Source organism: Delphinapterus leucas, chromosome 3 (genome assembly GCF_059928025.1).
Source record: "Delphinapterus leucas isolate spDelLeu-1000000601 "Yukka" chromosome 3, BTC_Dleu_Yukka2, whole genome shotgun sequence".
Classification (NCBI taxonomy): domain Eukaryota; kingdom Metazoa; phylum Chordata; class Mammalia; order Artiodactyla; family Monodontidae; genus Delphinapterus; species Delphinapterus leucas.
The window spans coordinates 54,062,875-54,083,532 of NC_143131.1; the positions used below are offsets into that span (position 1 = coordinate 54,062,875).

Consider the following 20,658-nt stretch of genomic DNA (forward strand, 5'->3'; position numbering starts at 1 on the left):
CACCATCAGTGCAACTATCAACAAAGTGAAAAAGATCAACAGAGTCTTAGTATTATGGAAACGGTTTTGACCTTGCATAATCACTCAAAAGGCTTCGAGGACCCTCCAGGTTCTGTGAATGGCATTTTGGGAACATCTGCCCTAGTTTCCCATACTACTGTTACTTGTCTCTCATTAGGTTGCAAGGTCTATGTGGACCTTCTGTAACTGTCTTTTATGTGCTCTTGCCTAACAGTGTCTGGTACATAACACTCAAATATTAATACCTGCGTAGTGAGCGATAAAATGTTATAAACGACAACCGCATAGCCTTCATCTTAACTGCTTCCTTCCTTAATTCCTTCAAAATTTACAGGTTTTGTAAAATTTCCCAAGTTTTTTCACAATTAGGACGCCGGCCAATTTTTTAAAATAGTCGGGGCGAGGGAGCTGCCTGTATATTATAATGACACGTTATAGTTCGGTCAAGTATTGATCTGCGATGCTCGAGTCATTCCTTCTTCACAGCTCCGCACCAGCAGGCCAGGCCTCTTGGTTCCCCAGTCCTATCTAGTATAAAGACTGGAAAGAGGTGGGTCTCCCACGTTTACAGGAGCACAAGAAACTGATCGAGTGGAGGCCGGGAAAAAACTCAATCAAAACTTAGCCAGGGAGAAGTCCAGCAGGAGAAACAGCCTCAGGTACCCGGGAGCCCCAGGCCGAAGCCCCGCGAGATCCGCCGGGTTGCCGGGGAGACGCTTCCGGCTGGCGCGCGCAGCCCTGGGAGCAGGGGAGTTGTGAAATGGACGGCTAGACCTGCCCGCTGCCGTGAATTCGCTAGCGGGGGCGCGCTCGCGGCCGCGCGTTCTCCGCTTTCCCGGCTTCGTCGCTGACGCGTCGTAGACGTTGGGGAGGCAGGCAGCTGCAGCGGGGTCGGGATGAACAGCGCCGGCTTCGGGTTGGGCTTAGGCTTCGGCCTCACCCCTACGGCGGTGATTCAGGTGACGAATCTGTCGTCGGCGGTGACCAGCGAGCAGATGCGGACGCTTTTTTCCTTCCTAGGAGAAATCGAGGAGCTGCGGCTCTACCCCCCGGAGTAAGTGCTCAAGCTCGGCTGGGGGAGGGGCGCGGGCGCTAGAGAGACCTCGGGAACCAAGGCATGGGGGAGAGCGCGGACGGGGGCGCGCGGTGTCAGTCACGTGACCGCCGGGTTTACCTTGGTGCCCATGTTTGATTAGGGCACCGCGGCCCGGGCCCCACGCTCCTGCTTTCCTTGTTAGTCGTATTTGGTGGGTTAACCTCTGCACAGAACCCTTAAAGAGGAGTTAGAGAGGTTGCCTTTTTCGTGCTTTCCGGGCTATGGTCGCCGCCGGGTCCTCGAATTCAGTGCCCTTCCTCCCCTTCTTTTTTTTCCCGAACTTAAGATGGCCGCAGGTGGGCCCGCGGTAGTCCTCATGGCAAGCTCCTGATAGCGTTTTTGCAATGGCAAATCGCGGAGACTGCGCCTGATAAGCTGTCCAGTTCTTAGTGCCGCAGTGTCGGACCGTTGTTGCTGACGGGGAAGTGTGCAGCTGATGACAGATGGAGTTAGGCCTAAATTTGTCCCTAGGCCTGTGTTCACAAATTTAGCATCTTCTTGGTTCATTTAACCGAGCCCATCCATGTTGTTAAAGATCATGTCTGTTCACCCTTTTGGCAACGGATTAAAATTTCCTCCTAGAAGGTCACACCGTCCTAAACCTTTCAGAAAAAGTAATAGTCCGTACAGGATTACTCCTGCTGTATACTTTTAAAAGTCCAGATCTGGACTGGCATTCACAGTTCTCAGACACTTCCCAAGTAGTGTATTTTGAAGTAACATTTCCCTTGTACAGTACTATCTACTCACAGAATTTGTAAGGGGTTTGAAGGTTGTTTACTTTCTTACAGGCGTAAACTTTTTAAAGCTAGAGCTTAGAATATGAAAATTCTCAGTATTTTGTTCATTTTGTCAAAATCCTTTGAAGGAAGGGATAGTAGTTCCCCAGGATTTTTCTCCTTTTTAAAAAAATTTTTCTTTGACTTTTTGGTTTGTTTCATAGTGATGCATGTAGACCTATTTTTTTCGGTTTTCTCTCTGTAAGTATATTGCATTGTTACTGTATAGATGTTGATAAAAGTTGGTGTTTGGATTTTTAAATTTTACTTAAGTTTTTCTTCTCATTTTTGTTTTGAAATATTTCATGTATACAGAAAAGCTAAAGAATAACTCCCATGTTCCCTTCATCTGCATTTATAGTTTGCCACAGTTGATTTCTGTCTTTGTGTCTCCCCCTCCCTCTCCCCACCTACACACACAGACACCCCTACAACCCTCCCCTCCCCCATGCTTTTAAAAGTAGTTGCAGACACCATGACTATTCATTCCTCAACACTTAAATGTGAATCTCTTAAGAAGTACATTCTCCTGCATTACCACAATGCTATTAACGCATCCAAGAAGTTTAACATTGATTAAAATATAACATCTGAATTTCTTCAGTTATACTGATAATGCCTTTTTTCCATTTTCTTTTTCTGATCTAGAATATAATCAGATCACTCAATGCATTTGGTTATCTCTAATCTAGGACAGCCACCCCTCCACCCTCCCAGTCGCCTTTTATTTTTTTTCCAAGTCACCTTTTTAAAAGTTTTTCATGACATTAATATTTTGTCTTGTAGTTTGTGTTGTAGAATGACTTATCTGGGTTTATATAAATTGGTTCTACATGAATAGATTCGGTAATACAGTTTTGTCAAAGATGCTTCATAAGGGCATGCACATGTATCTTTACTGACTAGCCATCTCATGTATAGCTTTGAATATCTTATAACTTTGAAAGTGCTTTCAGCTCTCTCTTCATTTAAGCGCTCAGAACATTTCTTAATAATTGAGAACTGTTTGGAGGAGTGCTGTATTCTGAAAGAATTGGAATCAAATAGTAAAATATTTTTGTACATGATTGTAAACTAACCTTGCTTTCAAGGTTGTGATAATAAGATGTCTCATGGGCAGAAGAAATATATCACAGAATATTCTTCATTGCCAACATAACACCACTTACATAGTTGAAAAGTGCACTTGGGTGGCAATATGCTGCCAGTTATCATCTGACATTTAATAATGGGCTGTTTTTTGAAATCAAGTATTAGTTGCTTGGAGTTTACAAGTCAGAGAATAAAAAAGCTCGTCACTTAAACAGTGCATTAATATAGAATTATTGTGTCACAAACAGTAATACATTTTGCAAAATTGTAACATAAATATAACACATATAGGCTAGGCAAAATCCTTGACCAGTTTTTCTTAAAGGCAGTCAGTCCCTATTCCTGTTTTTCACAAGTATTTACATGCTTTTCTAATGGCATGTTTTCTGCTTGCTCTGTAATGAAGTTGTCATAACCTGGTCCTTATATTAAAGATGTGTTTGCAGATTTGGGCAGAAGTGCATAAAAATGCAATAGTAGTAGTTGTATTGAAGACAGATCATTCTATTTTGCAGTGTTGTGGAAACAGTATTTTATGATTAATCTTTGGAAGCTGAGTAGAAATTCATTTGTTTTAAATTTGGAATGATATTTCTTTAATAGAATGTGAGAATAGTTTCTCATTAACATTTTAAGAATTTGGTTGCTAATACGAAAATTCAGATTTTTAAATTTAATTTTTTTTGGCATGAGGCCATGATTCAGTTTCTTTTTAAACATTAAGAATTGGTGTAAACATTCACTGTAAATATTAAAAATTCTTATTAGTGCTACCAGATGATAAATATCCAGAATTTCTGTTTTAACTTTTTACTCAATAAGGGAATCTCATACATCATGAAAACCTTTTTACAATGGTAAGAAATCTTTGTTGTTTTTTCAGTAAGCTTTTCATGGAGGTATAAGGAGCAGAAAAGTGCAGGGATAAGTGTATACAGCTTGTTGAATTTTCACAAAGTGAACACATCCAGCACCCAGATAGGACTCTCTGTGCCCTAGGAGTTCTCATCTCCCCCCTCAAGTGCATAATACCCCTAGGGTAATCCTGGCCTGATTTCTAACATCAACACTTGCGGGGTTTTTTTTTCTTTTTTTGCTTGCTGGTTTTCTTCACTTCTCTGGTCTTTAAAAGTACTAATAAGGTAAAAGCTGTCAACTAGCTAAAATTAATATAACCAATATTGTCATATCAGGAGAAATAGAGAAAAAGGTACACTGCCAGTGATCCTATCACCCTATCAAAACCTCTCTCCAGTCCTTTTTACATGCATTTATTTTAATATAGTGTAATCAAAGGATTTATACACCGTTACTGTAAACTTTTTTCACTCAGCCTGTGGTAAGCATTTTTCATATTGTTGTGTTTTATTTATTGTAATATTTAAAGGCTGATGTCTCAAGTGTGTATGTGTGTTTGAAATTCTGTCATTGAATTTTAGCTAGAAATATTTGAAAAATGTGTATTTTTGATTGTCCACAGTGATTGGAGGGCCTCTGGCATTTAGTGGGTAAGTGTCAATAATTCATAAGGAAGTCTTACAGAAAGGAGAATTGTGGCATCCAGACAATCACTGGAGCCCTGCTGAGAAACCCTGTTATACATTGTGTCAGTTAATATTTCCATACATAAAGCTATATACTTTGTCCATGTTTTGCATTGTATCTTTTTTGATAGATCCTCAAGGGATGTATATTAATATAATAAAGTATTGGACATAGTATTACCACATTGATTTTTTAAAAGATTGTACAGTGCCATCACCATGTTTAGTGAAAAATAAGGTAACCAGTTAGGGTCTAAGAAATTTAACTGGTGCTCAAAAAGTTGGTTCTGTGATTTCTCCATTAAACTCCCAGTGAGAAATTCTGATTTGTTTGAAAAGTGATTGTAGAAGGTTTTATATTTAAAGAAACAAAACAAAACTTGATTCAACAAATGGGGTCAAAGTAAAATCTGCTGTGTTTGAGTACTGTTACTTTCTTTAGAGGCATACATTTAGACCAAATGGAATATGTAACCCCTTTTAAAAATTAAAAGTGTAGGTCAGAGTTAAATTTGAAAATGATAATCCTATTTAATTTTTTAAAAAGTAAATTTTATTTAATAGCCTAGATATACTAGAGAGGAAGATCTAAATATAAGATTTGGTAATATACTGATTTATAAATCTGTAAATACACATTTGTTTGCTGAGATATCTATAGGCTTGCCACTGTATTATTTTAGCCTATAATATTCAAAATAAAAGTGTTACTGCCTCTCCTGAAAAGCTCATATGTTTACATTTTTTATGAAGTAAATACTGTGTTGCTTTTACTCTCTATTTTAAGGAAGGTAATTGGCGATGAAGATGAAAAAAATTGCTTATAGCACTAGGATCCATGCTCTTACTATAATGCTGTTCAGAACAGATCTGCGTCTTTTAACCAGTTTTTGGGCTTCTCAACTCTAAGTAGTGTGTGGTTTACCAACCAGGCTCACATTTCTTATTCCTGTGGATGTTTTAAATTTGAAATGATGTGGTTTTCAAGTAGGGATATTTGGAAATGTTTGTAGTTTTCAACAGTGATGATTTAGGTTTCCATCCTTTCACAAAAGGATCTGTCAATTTAGGAAATACAGTTTCAGTGGTGGCTTCTCAGGTTCTTCAAGTGCTAAAAGAGAGTATTCTTGTTGAAATTGCTAGGGCTTTAGTTGTAATCATAGATTTTTTTTTTGGTTGCAAAGGACAGAAACAGTGTTACCTAATCTAGCTCAAGAAGAGACATTATTAAAAGAAAGAGATTTCCCTGAGTAGAAGAATAAAGACTAGGCCTCGTGGGAACTGGGACTGGGAACCAGAAGGGTATCAACACCCAAGGCGACTATCTGCCCCTTCCTGTCAGGCTTTATTGTCAGCTCAGTTTGTTTCTGTGTATGTGCTTAATTTCTTTTCAGACGTATTCTGTACTCATGTGGCATCTGGCCCAAGCCCTTACTCTAAGTGACTTTCAAGTTCATTTGGTCAGGCCACCCAAATTACAGGTTTCGTGTTAGCCAGTGAAATAAGCCCTTGTGTCATGTAGCTGATCAGTTGTGTCTGAAAGCTTGAAAGATCTGTTGAGGGTTTCACATAAGGAAACTGTGCTGAAAGTATATAGGATGTATTGGTAGCACATACAGGAGGGGGTACCTAGTCACTTTGATATTTTAAAATGGCTTTCCAGAAGACTTCGAAACTTGAGCCTTGAAGAAAAGTGGAATTACTGTTCAAAAAGGCAGTAAGAGAGCACATCATAGCCAAATGAAACAACATGTTCAAAGATGGCCCAGATGGTTCAGGATGTGTTCTGGGAACCACAAGTATTTTTATGCCTGGATTTTTTAAATGATGAAGCAAGAAAAGAAGGGTGTCTGAGGAAATTTAAGCAGTTGCATGACATGAAGAGATTTAGGGTTTAGAAAGATTACTCTAACAGCTTTTGTGGAAGATTTTTAATAAGGAGGAGTTGAGATTGGAGGCAGTGTGATTAGTTAGGAGCCATTGTAGTAATCCAGGTGAGAAATGATAAGGGCCTGAATGAAGGCATTGATACTGAGACTGTTGAAAGAATTAGTGTGACAACTATTTGGGAGGCAGTCTTCAGAGGATTTAAAGACCAATAGGATGAAAAAGAAGGAAGGGTCACGGATGGAAACAACCCACAAATCTCAGTAGTTTGATAAAAACAAGATTATTTCTTATACTAAACTGGTGGGGTTGGGGACTCTACTCGTTGTAGTCACTCATTCTGGGATGAAGCTGGTATATCAGCCACCCATCTCTTTGATGTTGCTGGTCACTGTGGCAGAGAAAAAGAACTGAGCAGTGGCCCTTAAGGCTACTGAATAGGAACACATGTCAATTATGCTCACATTTAATTGGCCAAAGCAAATTGCACGGCCACACCTAACTTCAAGGAAAAAAGAAATAGAATTTTATTACGTAGCCAGAAGGAGATTTGGAAATATTTGGAGAACAGTACTAATGATGGTCTCATTAACAACTTCCGGATTTCTGACTTAGATAATGAGGTAGTATCTTTAACTGAGATATGAAATTAGGACAAAGGGCAGGATTGGTGCAGAAGGAGGGTAATGAATTTAAGAATAAGTTCAAGGGTGGGTCCTGTGACTGACAGATCACCGTGCAGTATGCCAGCAGGCACTTGGATCTGGGAATCTAGAGCTCTGGAGAGGCCTAAATTGGTGACTTGGTAATGTATAGGTGAGTTAAGTCTGGATGCAGATGTGTTTACCTCATGGCAAGTACAAGTGCTTGACTTACATGTTGAGTAGGGGGAGGTTGTTGGAGAGGACTGGCTTGAAGCCTGAATCAGATGGCCTTAGGCAGGAAAGAATTGAGTTGGGTTGGGTGAGAAAGAGGTAGAGTTTTACTTTTATTTTTGCTAGCCTGACTAGTTATGTTAATAATATATATAGTTTAAAGTTCTAAATGCAAATATATTTTATTATCTTAGTGTTTGGTTAATATCATAAATATATTTAGCCGTTAGCAAGCTGGATTTGTTGCTGTATGTAATTTTTTAATTAAAAAATGAATATTTATGGAATTACAAATTAAGTAGTACATTAAAGTGGCTTTAAAATTCTTGATTAATTGAATAATTAAGGTTGCATGAGATTTGGAATTAGATGATTAGACATTAAATCTCATCTTTGCCATTTACTAGGTCTAGGATTATGGTGAACTTCCTTGAGCTGTTTTGTAAACTAAAGTAAATTATTGTTGCTGCACAGTGCATATTTAGTATTTTTCAAATGATCTTTTTTTAGTGTGAAAAACTTAATATTTTAAAGGATTGTACATTTATGTTAAACATTAGCTGTATATTTAGTGTCTTTTTTTATTTGCTAAAGACAATTACAGACTTTAATTGAACATAATTATGGGCAGGTTGACAAAATGATCCTTTATGAGGATAGTGTATTTTGGAATCTAACACGATGGAGTCATATTGTGGAAAAATTGCTTTCATCTGTGCTGTGTCTGGCTTCTTTTTCCTATAGTCCTGCCTAGATTAAATCTAGTAGAATTTATAAGAGTCTTTGCTCTTTTGCATATAAAATATGTAAAATTTTGTTTGTAAAAGTTTTTGTCTGGAAAATCACAATGCTGCCTGGCCTGAAGTAGGCCAGTATATGCAAAAGACCTTAATTTTAATTCCAGGTTATCTGATTGTTTCTAAGATTGTTGTGAAGTTTTTAGTGATTTAAATGCCAGGAATCACATTAGGGAGGGTTGGAAGTAGTTAGAAAATTTGAAGTCTTGAGGATTGGGGCTTTTTTATGAAACGGGATTTTGCCTATTGATGATGATGCACTGATTGGACATCCTTGGGTTAAGTCAGCTGTTTTCACATTTCACTCAGATTAAGAAGGCATTAATTTAAATTTCAGGTTTTTAACAAATAAGGCTATAGGCCTGCTTAGATGTGCCTTCAGTCATTGCAGCAAATCACCATTAAAAGACTAAGTTCTGCTATTTCATGTCTTAATGATCCTTAGCAACAAAAATTCCTGCCTTGATTGTAAGATTATGTAAAGATATAAGTAAGAAATTTTAAATGAAAACCAACCAAATGTTAATTAGTTCAATTGTTTTTCTTTTTATCTTGCAGCAACGCACCTCTTGCTTTTTCTTCCAAAGTATGTTATGTTAAGTTTCGTGATCCATCAAGTGTTGGCGTGGCCCAGCATCTAACTAACACGGTTTTTATTGACAGAGCTCTGATAGTTGTTCCTTGTGCAGAAGGTTAGTATCTCACATGTTTTTTTCAGTTATTTTAATCTCTGTCCTGTCTGTTACTACCATTGGCTTTCCTAGAAATTGGCAAGTAGATATGGTGTGTGTGTGTAAGAATGAAATTTGGAGGTGGAAAGGATTTTACATAATAATAAAATATATTAAAATGGTTAATTTATTACTTATGTATATTTGAGATTTTATAGCTAAACATTTAAAAATTTATAAATTACTTGGCTTCTTTGGTTTGCTTTGACTTTCTGTATTCAGTTTGCAAGTTGTAAAGAAAGCTTTTTGAAATTAAAATATTAAGTTGGTAGAGGACATTATTTAAAATGTGTAAATAAGTAAGCATTTGCCCCTGTGTATACCTATTAAAGATATTGCATAAATAAAAACAGTGTACACATTTCACCAAATGGGGGTTAGGTAGTTATTATGTTTAAGAACAATATTCATAATTTAAGCTTTAAAGTATCTTCTTAAGGTAATTTACCTTAATTGTTACTGAGACCATTATTTTACATTCAGTGTAATTTGCTGTGCAACTAGAATTTACTTTTAATTTTGCTGGCTTTTTTTGCGGGCGAGGGAGGGGTGGCGGTGATGGTGATTAATTGAAGAAAAATCATGGAAAGCAATTTTCCAAAGCCTCCATCGAGGAAATAGTTGTTGAAGGTGGAAACAAGGCCAAAGGCCTTATAGTAATTCATTAAATTTTATGACATAACCTGCTTTAAGAGCTAATTATTATTAATGCCTATTTTTTTAGTAACTTCTATTTGCAGAGCCATTCACATTCATTATACTAGGCTGTGCTGAATTTGACAGTTCTGGTGTGTAATTAACTTTTATTCAGAGCACTGACTATGACATGTGTACATGGATTTTAGAATTGGGTTATTATAATTTAAATGTCTTTAAAATATATTTTCACTGGTGGCTGGTGGTAACTGTTTTACAACATAAAAATTTTACCTGAAACAATTTAAGGAGCTTTCATATGTCATGTTTTAAAACTTTTTTTAGAAACCAGGCTCACATTAAAATACTGTATAATAAACAGTTTGCTGCATTTTCAAGGTTTTATGCATATTTCAGAATGCTTGTTCTGGGATGTCAAAAACATTAGTCAGATACAGTGAGTATGACTCTGTTATTTTTGATGTCCCAGAATAGGACATTCTGGATTTTTTCAGATAAATTTGAAAGTATTTTTCCCATGTCTAGGGGTTAGAGAGGGGTAGGGAGAATAAAATAAATAATAGCGAATATAGTAGAATAAATAAAAAATGAATTAAAGTTAATTATTTGCTAAATCTATCTTTATCTACTAATCTGTAAGGGGACAATGACCCCAAAATTGGAGAACAAGGTGAGAAAAGAGCTGGTAATGATTTAGTTCTGTATACCAAGTTCATACCAATTTCATACCAAGTAAACTGCATGGGAAAAAATAAATCAGGTAGAAGTTTTACTAAATGGGAGTGTTAATTGTATCAAAAAATTATGCCACCAGCAGCACAGTATCTTGTGTGATTTTAGCTTATTATTGAACTGGAAGGAAAAATTTTGTTAGTGTTGCTCTGTTGGAACCTTGCTATATTCCCATAAAATTTTTCATATATTGAGAAGTGACCATGGTTTGTCATAAATGTTAAAGATCATGGGCATGTAGAGGTTCCTTTTTGTTTGTTTTACTTGATAGAAATAAATAAATGCACATTTATTATAATGGCTTTTGAATATTTTTACTATTAACAAACAGACAAAATTTCGCTATTTTTGAACGTGAAAATTCAAGCATATTTTTATTCCAGTTTACTTTTAAGTATTTTAGAACACTAACCTATAAAATAATTTGTATTGGAAAAACATTCAGATACACATTTTTCATTAAATACAACAAAAATGAATTTATAGAACCTGAAGAATGTCACAGTGAGTTGTTAAAAGATCTGATTATGCACTGCAAGCAAAGTAATAATGTATTGTTGTGTTAAAAAAGATAGCAAAGTGAGTTTGAAATAAATCAAAGGAAAGAGTTCCAGTGGAGTAAGTTCTGTAAGAGGAGATGTGCTGTAAGCAGTCTTCTGTTTACTTCACTGATTGTATTCTTTCCTTGATGTTATAGAAACAGCATTATGAAAGAAGTGAGAAAACCATAGAAAAAAATTGTAAGAAGTTTTTTTCAGTTTCTTTCAATTTGCTGTTGTTTTTTTTTAATGCAGACAGTAGTACTGTGAGATCCTAAGCCGTTTAAGTAATGTTTGATGTGTAATAGTTTCGTACATATTAAGCATTAGCTATTGTTAATAAAACATGCCACCTCAAAATAAAATATACTTTCATTATACTCGTCCAAATATGACCTCTTTTTGTTGTTGCGTGCATCTCAGATTTCTTTTTATAAATGTTAACACTTGGAAAAAAATAAGGTCAAACATAATAAGGGTGTCAGCCTAATCATCAGTCATAAGTTTATGTCCACATTTTCTGGTAGATGGATTTTGACTATTAATTTGGTTTTGTATGTTTTCTCTATGTGATATTTGTGCATTATTAGATGACTAGACTGGCCAAGGCAGACCTGTTACACTTGCCTGAGTTAGGCATTGTTTGCCATGCCACTAAACCTGCCGTCAAGTGAAACCTTCATTGGGGAAATGAGATCGGAGTCTGAACCGCAGAAGATGGACGCCCTGTCTCTGTTTTTTATTGTTTTACTTTAATTTCATTTCTTTTTCTTTATTTTGTCCCTTTTTTTTTTGTTTTTGTTTTTGTTTTGTTAAATCTCTTTCACTTTAACTTGTGAGCTGGTTTTCCAGCTCTTTGTAAATGGTATTCCATTAAGGGTTCATAACATTGCATTGCAAATTATATTGGGAGGTGATTAGTAGAGCTCATCCTTAACATAAAAGAAATTTTCACAGTAAATTAGGATATGGTTTCGTGAAGCTCAATGCTAGTCTTAATTGGTGTTTATAAACTGATCAGGTACATTTTGTTCCCAAAACACTAAAACACTGATGAGATTCTTAGGAACACGTTTTGATCTCAGTGTAACATTTTTGCAGTTTTCTCCCAAGTCTGCATCTCTCATAAAGACCAACTGATAGCTTCTAATTTTCGTCCTCCTCCCTTAGAATTTTAGGCATACAGAATCATCAAGGAAAATAAGTAAATTTCTTATAACATTCTGGGGGTAGAGGACAAGAGGAGACTTTTCACTTTTATGATATTTATTATAGAAAATAGCATTTCTTTGATTTGAAAACACTTTTAATTACCTAGGTGGGGAATGGATATTTGAGAAACTGTTGAATACTTACACTTGTGTGTGTATTTTTTTGCTTGAATTTTTTTGTTGAAAAATGTTCAGAGATTACTAGTTTCTAAATGGATTCTGAGATTAGGATGAGTGAGAGACACTGTTTTTTCTCTCAGTTGTCTTTGATGAGTACAGTTCGGGAAAAATGCTAAATGCTTATTTGTTTTATACTTTTATACACTCTGATAGTATTTGGAGGGTATATTTGGTAGAATTTTATCCTGGAAATTAAGCAATGGAACTTTTTTCTTAAAGTATCTTTAATGGTAATTAGAATAAGTAAAAAATATTGTGCTTTTAGTTAGACTTAATACTTATAATAGTTTATTATACTGTGAGAGACAGTGAGAGGCAGACAACCTCCTGATACTATTTTTAAGCCAACACTGAATGACTTTATTATGTTAAGTAATCAACTTTTGGCCTGTATTGAATACCCATGTTGTTTGTGTGGTCTTTCATGTGGGTAGTTTTGCTTATTTAATGGACAGGTAATATTAAATTGGGGACATTACTAGATTGGAACTCTTTATTTGTTTTTGAGGTGCATAAATTAGGGTAGTGAAGCATAGGGTTTGTACCTTAGGACCTCAGTTGACTTATCAAGATGTGTACAGGTTTTACAAATATTAAAAAAGTAATACTTATTTTTAACAGATAAAGCAGGTCTGATAGTGATGTAAATAGTATATGTGAGTATACAGATAAATGTCTTAATGCTAATAACTAATGAATACAAAATAAATTACTGTTATTTGATGTCTTCAGTAAGGCCTTCCTGCCTTTTAATCTTAATGCATGTTAAAATCAGTGCTTATGCAGAATTTACTGAAATAATAAAATGACTTTGTTTTTGAAATTAGTAAATTAAGGTAATATAGACTTAGATGTTGCAAAGCTTAGAAATAAGTAGGCATTTGCTAAAGCTAATAAAATGTGATTTCTGTATTTCTATAAATAAGGTGTAACCACTACTTAAAGCAAGTTTTAAAATTCGTCTTGAATTCCATCCATGTTTAGAAATATATTCAGATAATTTTTTTAGAGATTTATCCCTGCACATGTGGTTGTGTTAAGTCGAATTTTTACCACTGAAACCCCACATGGTGCTTTTTTGAAAATTTACTCCATATGCTATTTTCAATTTGGCGTGACTTTGTACTTTAAATTACTTTTGAAGAATTCATAATGGAAACATGTAGCCAAATACCACATAATTATGAGTAGTTCTGAAATTGCTATACGTAGTCAACTTTTTAGAAATTTTCTTTTTGGGAAGGTTGAGAGAAAGGACCAGAAAAAATGTGTGAAAGTCCCAGCCCTTATCAAAATTAATTGACTAGAATTCAGTAATTAAATGTGGCAAATTGATAGACTTAATTCAGAGTAAATTTCCTTTTTTTTAGTCGTAGGGATTTCTTTTTCTTAGTGTCTAGGGTTATTTTAATGTTATTGTTGTTGTTATTATTAGGCACTTAGGACGCTTATAAGCAAGACATTTAGGCATTAACCACCCCTCTTCAGATAAGTATACATAAATCGGTTCTAAAAGTCAGTAATATAAGAAGATTCCTGAGACTAGGTAACTTTTTTTTGTTAGTCATTTTCAAAAATGTTAGCAGTTTCCCAAGGCATATTCTTTGGAACTGGATTCTTTTAGTCATCTCTGTCATTGTTGGTGAGATGCCTTATTAACTGAATGGGTGTAGGCTTCCTTTCCAATTGAAGCTGATTACATGTGGTAGGCTTTTGGTTTTTTCTGTCTACTTGAAATTAAATGGGATCTTTTGGAAGGTTATCAAAATTGTTTGCATCACAAGTAGGTAGTTTCAATTAACAGGATAGGGACACTCAGGAACAGATTTCAATTCGCACATATTTGTTTTTTTCTTTTTCTTTTTTTTGACTAATTTGGTTATTTGCCATTTCTGGGGATTAAACTTTAAAAAATGTTCTTCTTTTCTGTATCTGATGTTCTGTGTGCTATTAGTGATGCAGCCAACACGAACGGTTGTCATGTGTAACACAACTTACGATCACCGCGAAAACACCGTCCTGGGAAAGCGTCCATGCTTGATATCGTTTGGTTCATGAACATTAAGTTTCCAGTACAGGTGACCCATAGCTCAAAGTGTTAAATAATTGTCTACATTATTCAATTTTTAAAATAATATTCCATTAATGAGATTGTTAGTCTTTGAAGTTTTGCTCACTTTTATTTTTCCTAGTAGAGCAGGGTAAAAGGAAAGACTTAAGTTCTTATTTATTTCTTTATATGGATCTGATAGATAGATTCATTTATTATTATTATTTTTTAAGTGCAAGGGTAATTGTAAAATCATAGTATAAAGTTTGTGTGGTGTTTCTGCTTTCTTTAATGTTTGGAACTTGCCTCTGCAGGTAAAATCCCAGAGGAAGCCAAAGCTCTCTCTCTATTGGCTCCTGCTCCAACCATGACAAGTCTGATGCCTGGTGCAGGCTTGCTTCCCATACCGACTCCAAATCCCTTAACTACAGTAAGTATGATACACCCTCTTCTAAAGGGAGTGATCATTTAACTGTGTAATTGGTTGAATAAAGAGCTTAGAAAGTTTTTTTTTTTTTTTAAGAGCTTAGAAAGCTATTTCTATTTTAAGTATTTGTGTTTTTAAATGGAGAGGATTCGAAATGTCTGCGTAATTTTTTCCCCATGTTACTGACTTGAACTGCCTTTTGGAATTGCTTATGAAGTAATTGGGGATTCATTTAAAGTTGAGAACTGAAATATATTATTCATTAGAAAATCAGTAATTGAAATTCAGCATTTTAGATAGCATAGGGAATTGGAGAATCTAGGTAACTATATTTCCCAGTTCAGGAGGACTAAATCCATTTGAAAAATTTGAAATGATTTACACCGTTGGTAATGGGAAAAATATCTCAGAGAAGCATTTGTCTGATACTGAGAAAATGTAACATGGTAAAAACATGGCAAAAATATTTTTCATTAGCAGAATTAAATAGTAATTTAATGCCTCATTTGTGATTTCCAAGTGGTGTCAAAAAAAGATTTGCTGTTACTGGGTTCTTGGTTTAAATAAAAGATTCTGGTCATTTATTTTAAATAAGAGTCATTTTTCTTCAAAAATAAATCCAAGACAAATACAGAACTCACATTAATTGAAAGCTGTGTTTTACTTTTTGGTACTGGGTTCTTAGGGAGTGAACCAGTAAACTTTATGATTATAGTTTATCCAAGTTATAAAAGTGGTTTTTGAAACTTGGAAGTGCAAAATTTTAGGATTTTCACATGACACTGTTCTGCTGGAGACCTGTATTGTGATCCATGGGAGGAAAATGCCTTTTATTTTATTTTAATATCTTTATTGGAGTATAATTGCTTTACAATGTTGTGTTAGTTTCTGCCATATAACAAAGTTGTGTTAGTTTCTGCTGAATCAGCTATACGTATACATATATCCCCATATCCCCTCCCGCGTCTCCCTCCCACCTTCCCTATCCTACCCCTCTAGGTGGTCACAAAACACGGAGCTGATCTCCCTGTGCTATGCGTCTGCTTCCCACTAGCTGTCCGTTTTACATTTGGTAGTGTATTAAGTCAGTGCCACTCTCTCACTTCGTCCTAGCTTACCCTTCCCCCTCCCCGTGTCCTCTATTATCTACGAATGCTTTATTCCTGTCCTGCCTCTAGGTTCTACAGAACCTTTTTTTTTTTTTTTTTAGATTCCCTATATATGTGTAAGCATATGGTATTTGTTTTTCGGTTTCTGATTTACTTCACTCTGTATGACAGAATCTAGGTCCATCCACCTCACTACAAATAACTCAATTTTGTTGCCTTTTTTTTTTTTTTTTTTTTTTTGCGGTACGGGCCTCTCATTGTTGAGGCCTCTCCCATTGCGGAGCACAGGCTCTGGACGCGCAGGCTCAGCGGCCATGGCTCATGGGCCTAGCCGCTCCATGGCATGTGGGATCTTCCCAGACCGGAGCACGAACCCGTGTCCCCTGCATTGGCAGGCGGACTCTCAACCACTGCGCCACCAGGGAAGCCCTCAATTTTGTTTCTTTTTATGGCTGAGTAATATTCCATTGTATATATGTGCTGCATCTTCTTTATCCATTCATCTGTTGATGGACACTTAGGTTACTTCCATGTCCTGGCTATTGTAAATAGTGCTGCAGTGAACATTGTGGTACATGACTCTTTTTGAATTATGGTTTTCTCAGGGTATATGCCCAGTAGTAGGATTGCTGGGTCGTGTGGTAGTTCTGTTTTTAGTTTTTTAAGGAACCTCCATACTGTTCTCCATAGTGACTGTATCAATTTACATTCCCACCAGCAGTGCAAGAGTGTTCCCTTTTCTCCACACCCTCTCCAGCATTTATTGTTTGTAGATTTTTTGACGATGGCCATTCTAACTGGTGTGGGGTGATACCTCATTGTAGTTTCGATTTGCATTTCTCTAATGATTAGTGGTGTAGAGCATCCTTTCATGTGTTTGTTGGCAATCTGTATATCTTCTTTGGAGAAATGTCTATTTAGGTCTTCTGCCCATTTTTGGTTTGGGTTGTTTGTTTTTTTGATATTGAGCTGCATGAGCTGCTTGTATATTTTGGAGATTAATCCTTTGTCAGTGGCTTCGTTTGCAAATATTTTCTCCCATTTTGAGGGTTGTCTTGTCGTCTTGTTTTGGTTTCCTTTGCTGTGCAAAAACTTTGTAAGTTTCATTAGGTCCTGTTTGTTTATTTTTGTTTTTATTTCCATTTCTCTAGGAGGTGGGTCAAAAGTGATCTTGCTGTGATTTATGTCATAGAATGTTCTGCCTATGTTTTCCTCTAAGAGTTTTATAGTGACTGTCCTTACATTTAGGTGTTTAATCCATTTTGAGTTTATTTTTGTGTATGGTGTTAGGGAGTGTTCTAATTTCATTCTTTTACATGTAGCTGTCCAGTGAAAGATAAGGTGACCATATGTGTGTGGGTTTAGCTCTGCGCTTTCTGTCCTGTTCTGTTGATCTATATTTCTGTTTTTGTGCCAGTAGTATACTGTCTTGATTACTGTAGCTTTGTAGTATAGCCTGAAGTCAGGGAGCCCGATTCCTCCAGCTCTGTTTTTCTTTCTCAAGATTGCTTTGGCTTTTCGGGGTCTTTTGTGTTTCCATACAAATTGTGAAATTTTTTGTTCTAGTTCTGTGAAAAATGCCAGTGGTAGTTTGATAGGGATTGCATTGAATCTGTACATTGCTTTGGGTAGTAGAGTCATTTTCACAATGTTGATTCTTCCAATCCAAGAACATGGTATATCTCTCCATCTGTTTGTATCATCTTTAATTTCTTTCATCAGTGTCTTACAGTTTTCTGCATACAGGTATTTTGTCTCCTTAGGTAGGTTTATTCCTAGGTATTTTATTCTTTTTGTTGCAGTGGTAAATGGGAGTGATTCCTTAATTTCTCTTCCAGATTTTTCATCATTAGTGTATAGGAATGCAAGAGATTTCTGTGCATTAATTTTGTACCCTGCTACTTTACCAAATTCATTGATTAGCTCTAGTAGTTTTCTGGTAGCATCTTTAGGATTCTCTATATAGTATCATGTCATCTGCAGACAGTGACAGTTTTACTTCTTTTCCAATTTAGATTCCTTTTATTTCATTTTCTTCTCTGATTGCCATGGCTATAACTTCCAAAATTATGTTGAATAATAGTGGTTAGAGTGGGCAACCGTGTCTTGTTCCTGATCTTAGTGGAAATGGTTTCAGTTTTTCACCATTGAGAGTGATGCTGGCTGTGGGTTTGTTATATATGGCCTTTATTATATTGAGGTAAGTTCCCTCTATGCCTACTTTCTGGAGTGTTTTTATCCTAAATGGGTGTTGAATTATGTTGAAAGCTTTTTCTGCACCTGTTGAGATGATCATATGGTTTTTATCCTTCAATTTGTTTATATGGTTTATCACATTGATTGATTTGCATATATTGAAGAATCCTTGCATTCCTCGGATAAACCCCACTTGATCGTGGTGTATGATCCTTTTAATGTGCTGTTGGATTCTGTTTGCTAGTATTTTGTTGAGGATTTTTGCAACTATGTTCATCAGTGATATTGACCTGTATTTCTCTTTTTTTGTGACATTTTAGTCTGGTTTTGGTATCAGGGTCATGGTGGCCTCATAGAATGAGTTTGGGGATGTTCTTCCCTCTCCTATTTTTGGATGAGTTTGAGAAGGATAGGTGTTGGCGTGTCTCTAAATATTTGATAGAATTCACCTGTGAAACCATCTGGTCCTGGGCTTTTGTTTGTTTGAACATTTTTAATCACAGTTTCAATTTCAGTGCTTGTGATTGGTCTGTTCATATTTTCTATTTCTTCCTGGTTCAGTCTGGGAAGGTTGTGTTTTTCTAAGAATATGTCCATTTCTTCCAGGTTGTCCATTCTATTGGCATATAGCTGCTTGTAGTAATCTCTCATGATCCTTTGTATTTCTGCAGTGTCAGTTGTTATTCCTCCTTTTTCATTTCTAATTCTGTTGATTTGAGTCTTCTCCCTTTTTTTCTTGATGAGTCTTGCTAATGGTTTATCAATTTTGTTTATCTTCTCAAAGAAACAGCTTTTAGTTTTATTGATCTTTGTTATTGTTTCCTTAATTTCTTTTTCATTTATTTCTGATCTGATCTTTATGCTTTCTTTCCTTTTGCTAACTTTGGGTTTTTTTCTGTTCTTCTTTCTCTAATTGCTTTAGGTGTAAGGTTAGGTTGTTTATTTGAGATTTTTCTTGTTTCTTGAGGTAGGCTTGTATTGCTATAAACTTCCCTCTTAGAACTGCTTTTGCTATATCCCGTAGGTTTTGGGCTGTCGTGTTTTCATTGTCATTTGTTTCTAGGTTTTTAAAAATTTCCTCTTTGATTTCTTCAGTGATCTCTTGGTTATTTAGTAGTGTATTGTTTAGGCTCCATGTGTTTGCAGTTTTTACAGTCTATTTTTCCTGTAATTGATATCTAGCCTCATAGCGTTGTGGTCGGAAAAGATGCTTGATACGATTTCAATTTCCTTAAATTTACCAAGGCTTGATTTGTGACCCAAGATATGGTCTGTCCTGGAGAATGTTCCATGAGCACTTGAGAAGAATGTGTATTCTGTTGTTTTTGGATGGAATGTCCTATAAATATCAATTAAGTCCATCTTGTTTAATGTGTCATTTAAAGCTTGTGTTTCCTTATTTATTTTCATTTTGGATGATCTGTCCATTGGTGAAAGTGGGGTGTTGAAGTCCCCTACTATGATTGTGTTACTGTCGATTTCCCCTTTTATGGCTGTTAGCATTTGCCTTATGTTTTGAGGTGCTCCTATGTTGGATGCATAAATATTTACAGTAGTTATATCATCATTTTGGATTGATCCCTTGATCATTATGTAGTGTCCTCCTTTGTCTCTTCTAATAGTCTTTATTTTAAAGTCTATTTTGTCTGATATGAGAATTGCTACTCCAGCTTTCTTTTGATTTCCATTTGCATGGAATATCTTTTTCCATCCCCTCACTTTCAGCCTGTATGTGTCCCTAGGCTGAAGTGGGTCTCTTGTAGACAGCATATATATGGGTCTTGTTTTTGTACCCATTCAGCCAGTCTGTGTCTTTTGGTTGTAGTATTTAAGCCATTTTACATTCAAGGTAATTATCAATATGTATGTTCCTGTTACCATTCTCTTAATTGTTTTGGGTTTTTTATTTTAGGGCTTTTCCTTCTCTTGTGTTTCCTGCCTAGAGAAGTTCCTTTAGCATTTGTTGTAAAGCTGGTTTGGTGGTGCTGAATTCTCTTAGCTTTTGCTTGTCTGTAAGGTTTTTAAGTTCTCTGTCGAATCTGAATGAGATCCTTGCTGGGTATAGTGATCTTGGTTGTAGGTTTTTCCCTTTCATCACTTTAAATATGTCCTGCCACTCCCTTCTGGCTACCAGAGTTTTGCCAAAAGATCAGCTGTTAACCTTATGGGGATTCCTTTGTATGTTAATTGTTGATTTTCCCTTGCTACTTTTAATATTTTTTCCTTGTATTTAATTTTTGATAGTTTGATTAATATGTGTCTCGACGTGTTTCTCCTTGGGTTTTCCTGTATGGGACTCTGTGCTTCCTGGACTTTATTGACTCTTTCCTTTCCCATATTAGGGAAATTTTTGACTATTATCTCTTCGAATATTTTCTCAGTCCCTTTCTTTTTCTTTTCTTCTTTTGGGGCCCCTATAATTCGAATGTTGGTGTGTTTAATGTTGTCCCAGAGGTCTCTGAGACTGTCCTCAATTCTTTTCATTCTTTTTTCTTTATTCTGCTGTGCGGTAGTTATTTCCGCTATTTTATCCTCCAGGCCACTTATCTGTTCTTCTGCCTCAATTATTCTACTGTCCATTCCTTCTAGAGAATTTTTAATTTCACTTATTGTGTTGTTCATCATTGTTTGTTTATTCTAGGTTCTTTTTAAATGTTTCTTGTATTTTCTCCATTCTATTTCCAAGATTTTGGATCATCTTTGCTATCATTATTCTGAATTCTTTTTCAGGTAGA

The 20,658-nt window shown here is 35.8% G+C and overlaps 1 protein-coding gene across 8 annotated transcripts in view; it reads left to right on the forward strand.

Moving 5' to 3' along the window:
- The first annotated feature begins 753 nt into the window (after positions 1 to 753).
- SREK1 (splicing regulatory glutamic acid and lysine rich protein 1) overlaps positions 754 to 20,658 on the forward strand; it is a 54,547-nt gene continuing 34,642 nt past the window's right edge. For 2 of the 8 annotated variants that reach the window (XM_022596244.3, XM_022596247.2), the window contains exons 1-3: positions 755 to 1,075; positions 8,650 to 8,783; positions 14,506 to 14,621. In XM_022596244.3, coding sequence (XP_022451952.1) covers positions 918 to 1,075; positions 8,650 to 8,783; positions 14,506 to 14,621 — 408 coding nt within the window. In that variant the 5' untranslated portion in view covers positions 755 to 917. Of the gene's footprint in view, positions 1,076 to 8,649; positions 8,784 to 10,908; positions 14,220 to 14,505; positions 14,622 to 20,658 lie in introns of those variants that run through there. The other 6 variants (XM_089908921.1, XM_022596245.3, XM_089908925.1 and 3 more) reach the window with 6 other exon arrangements.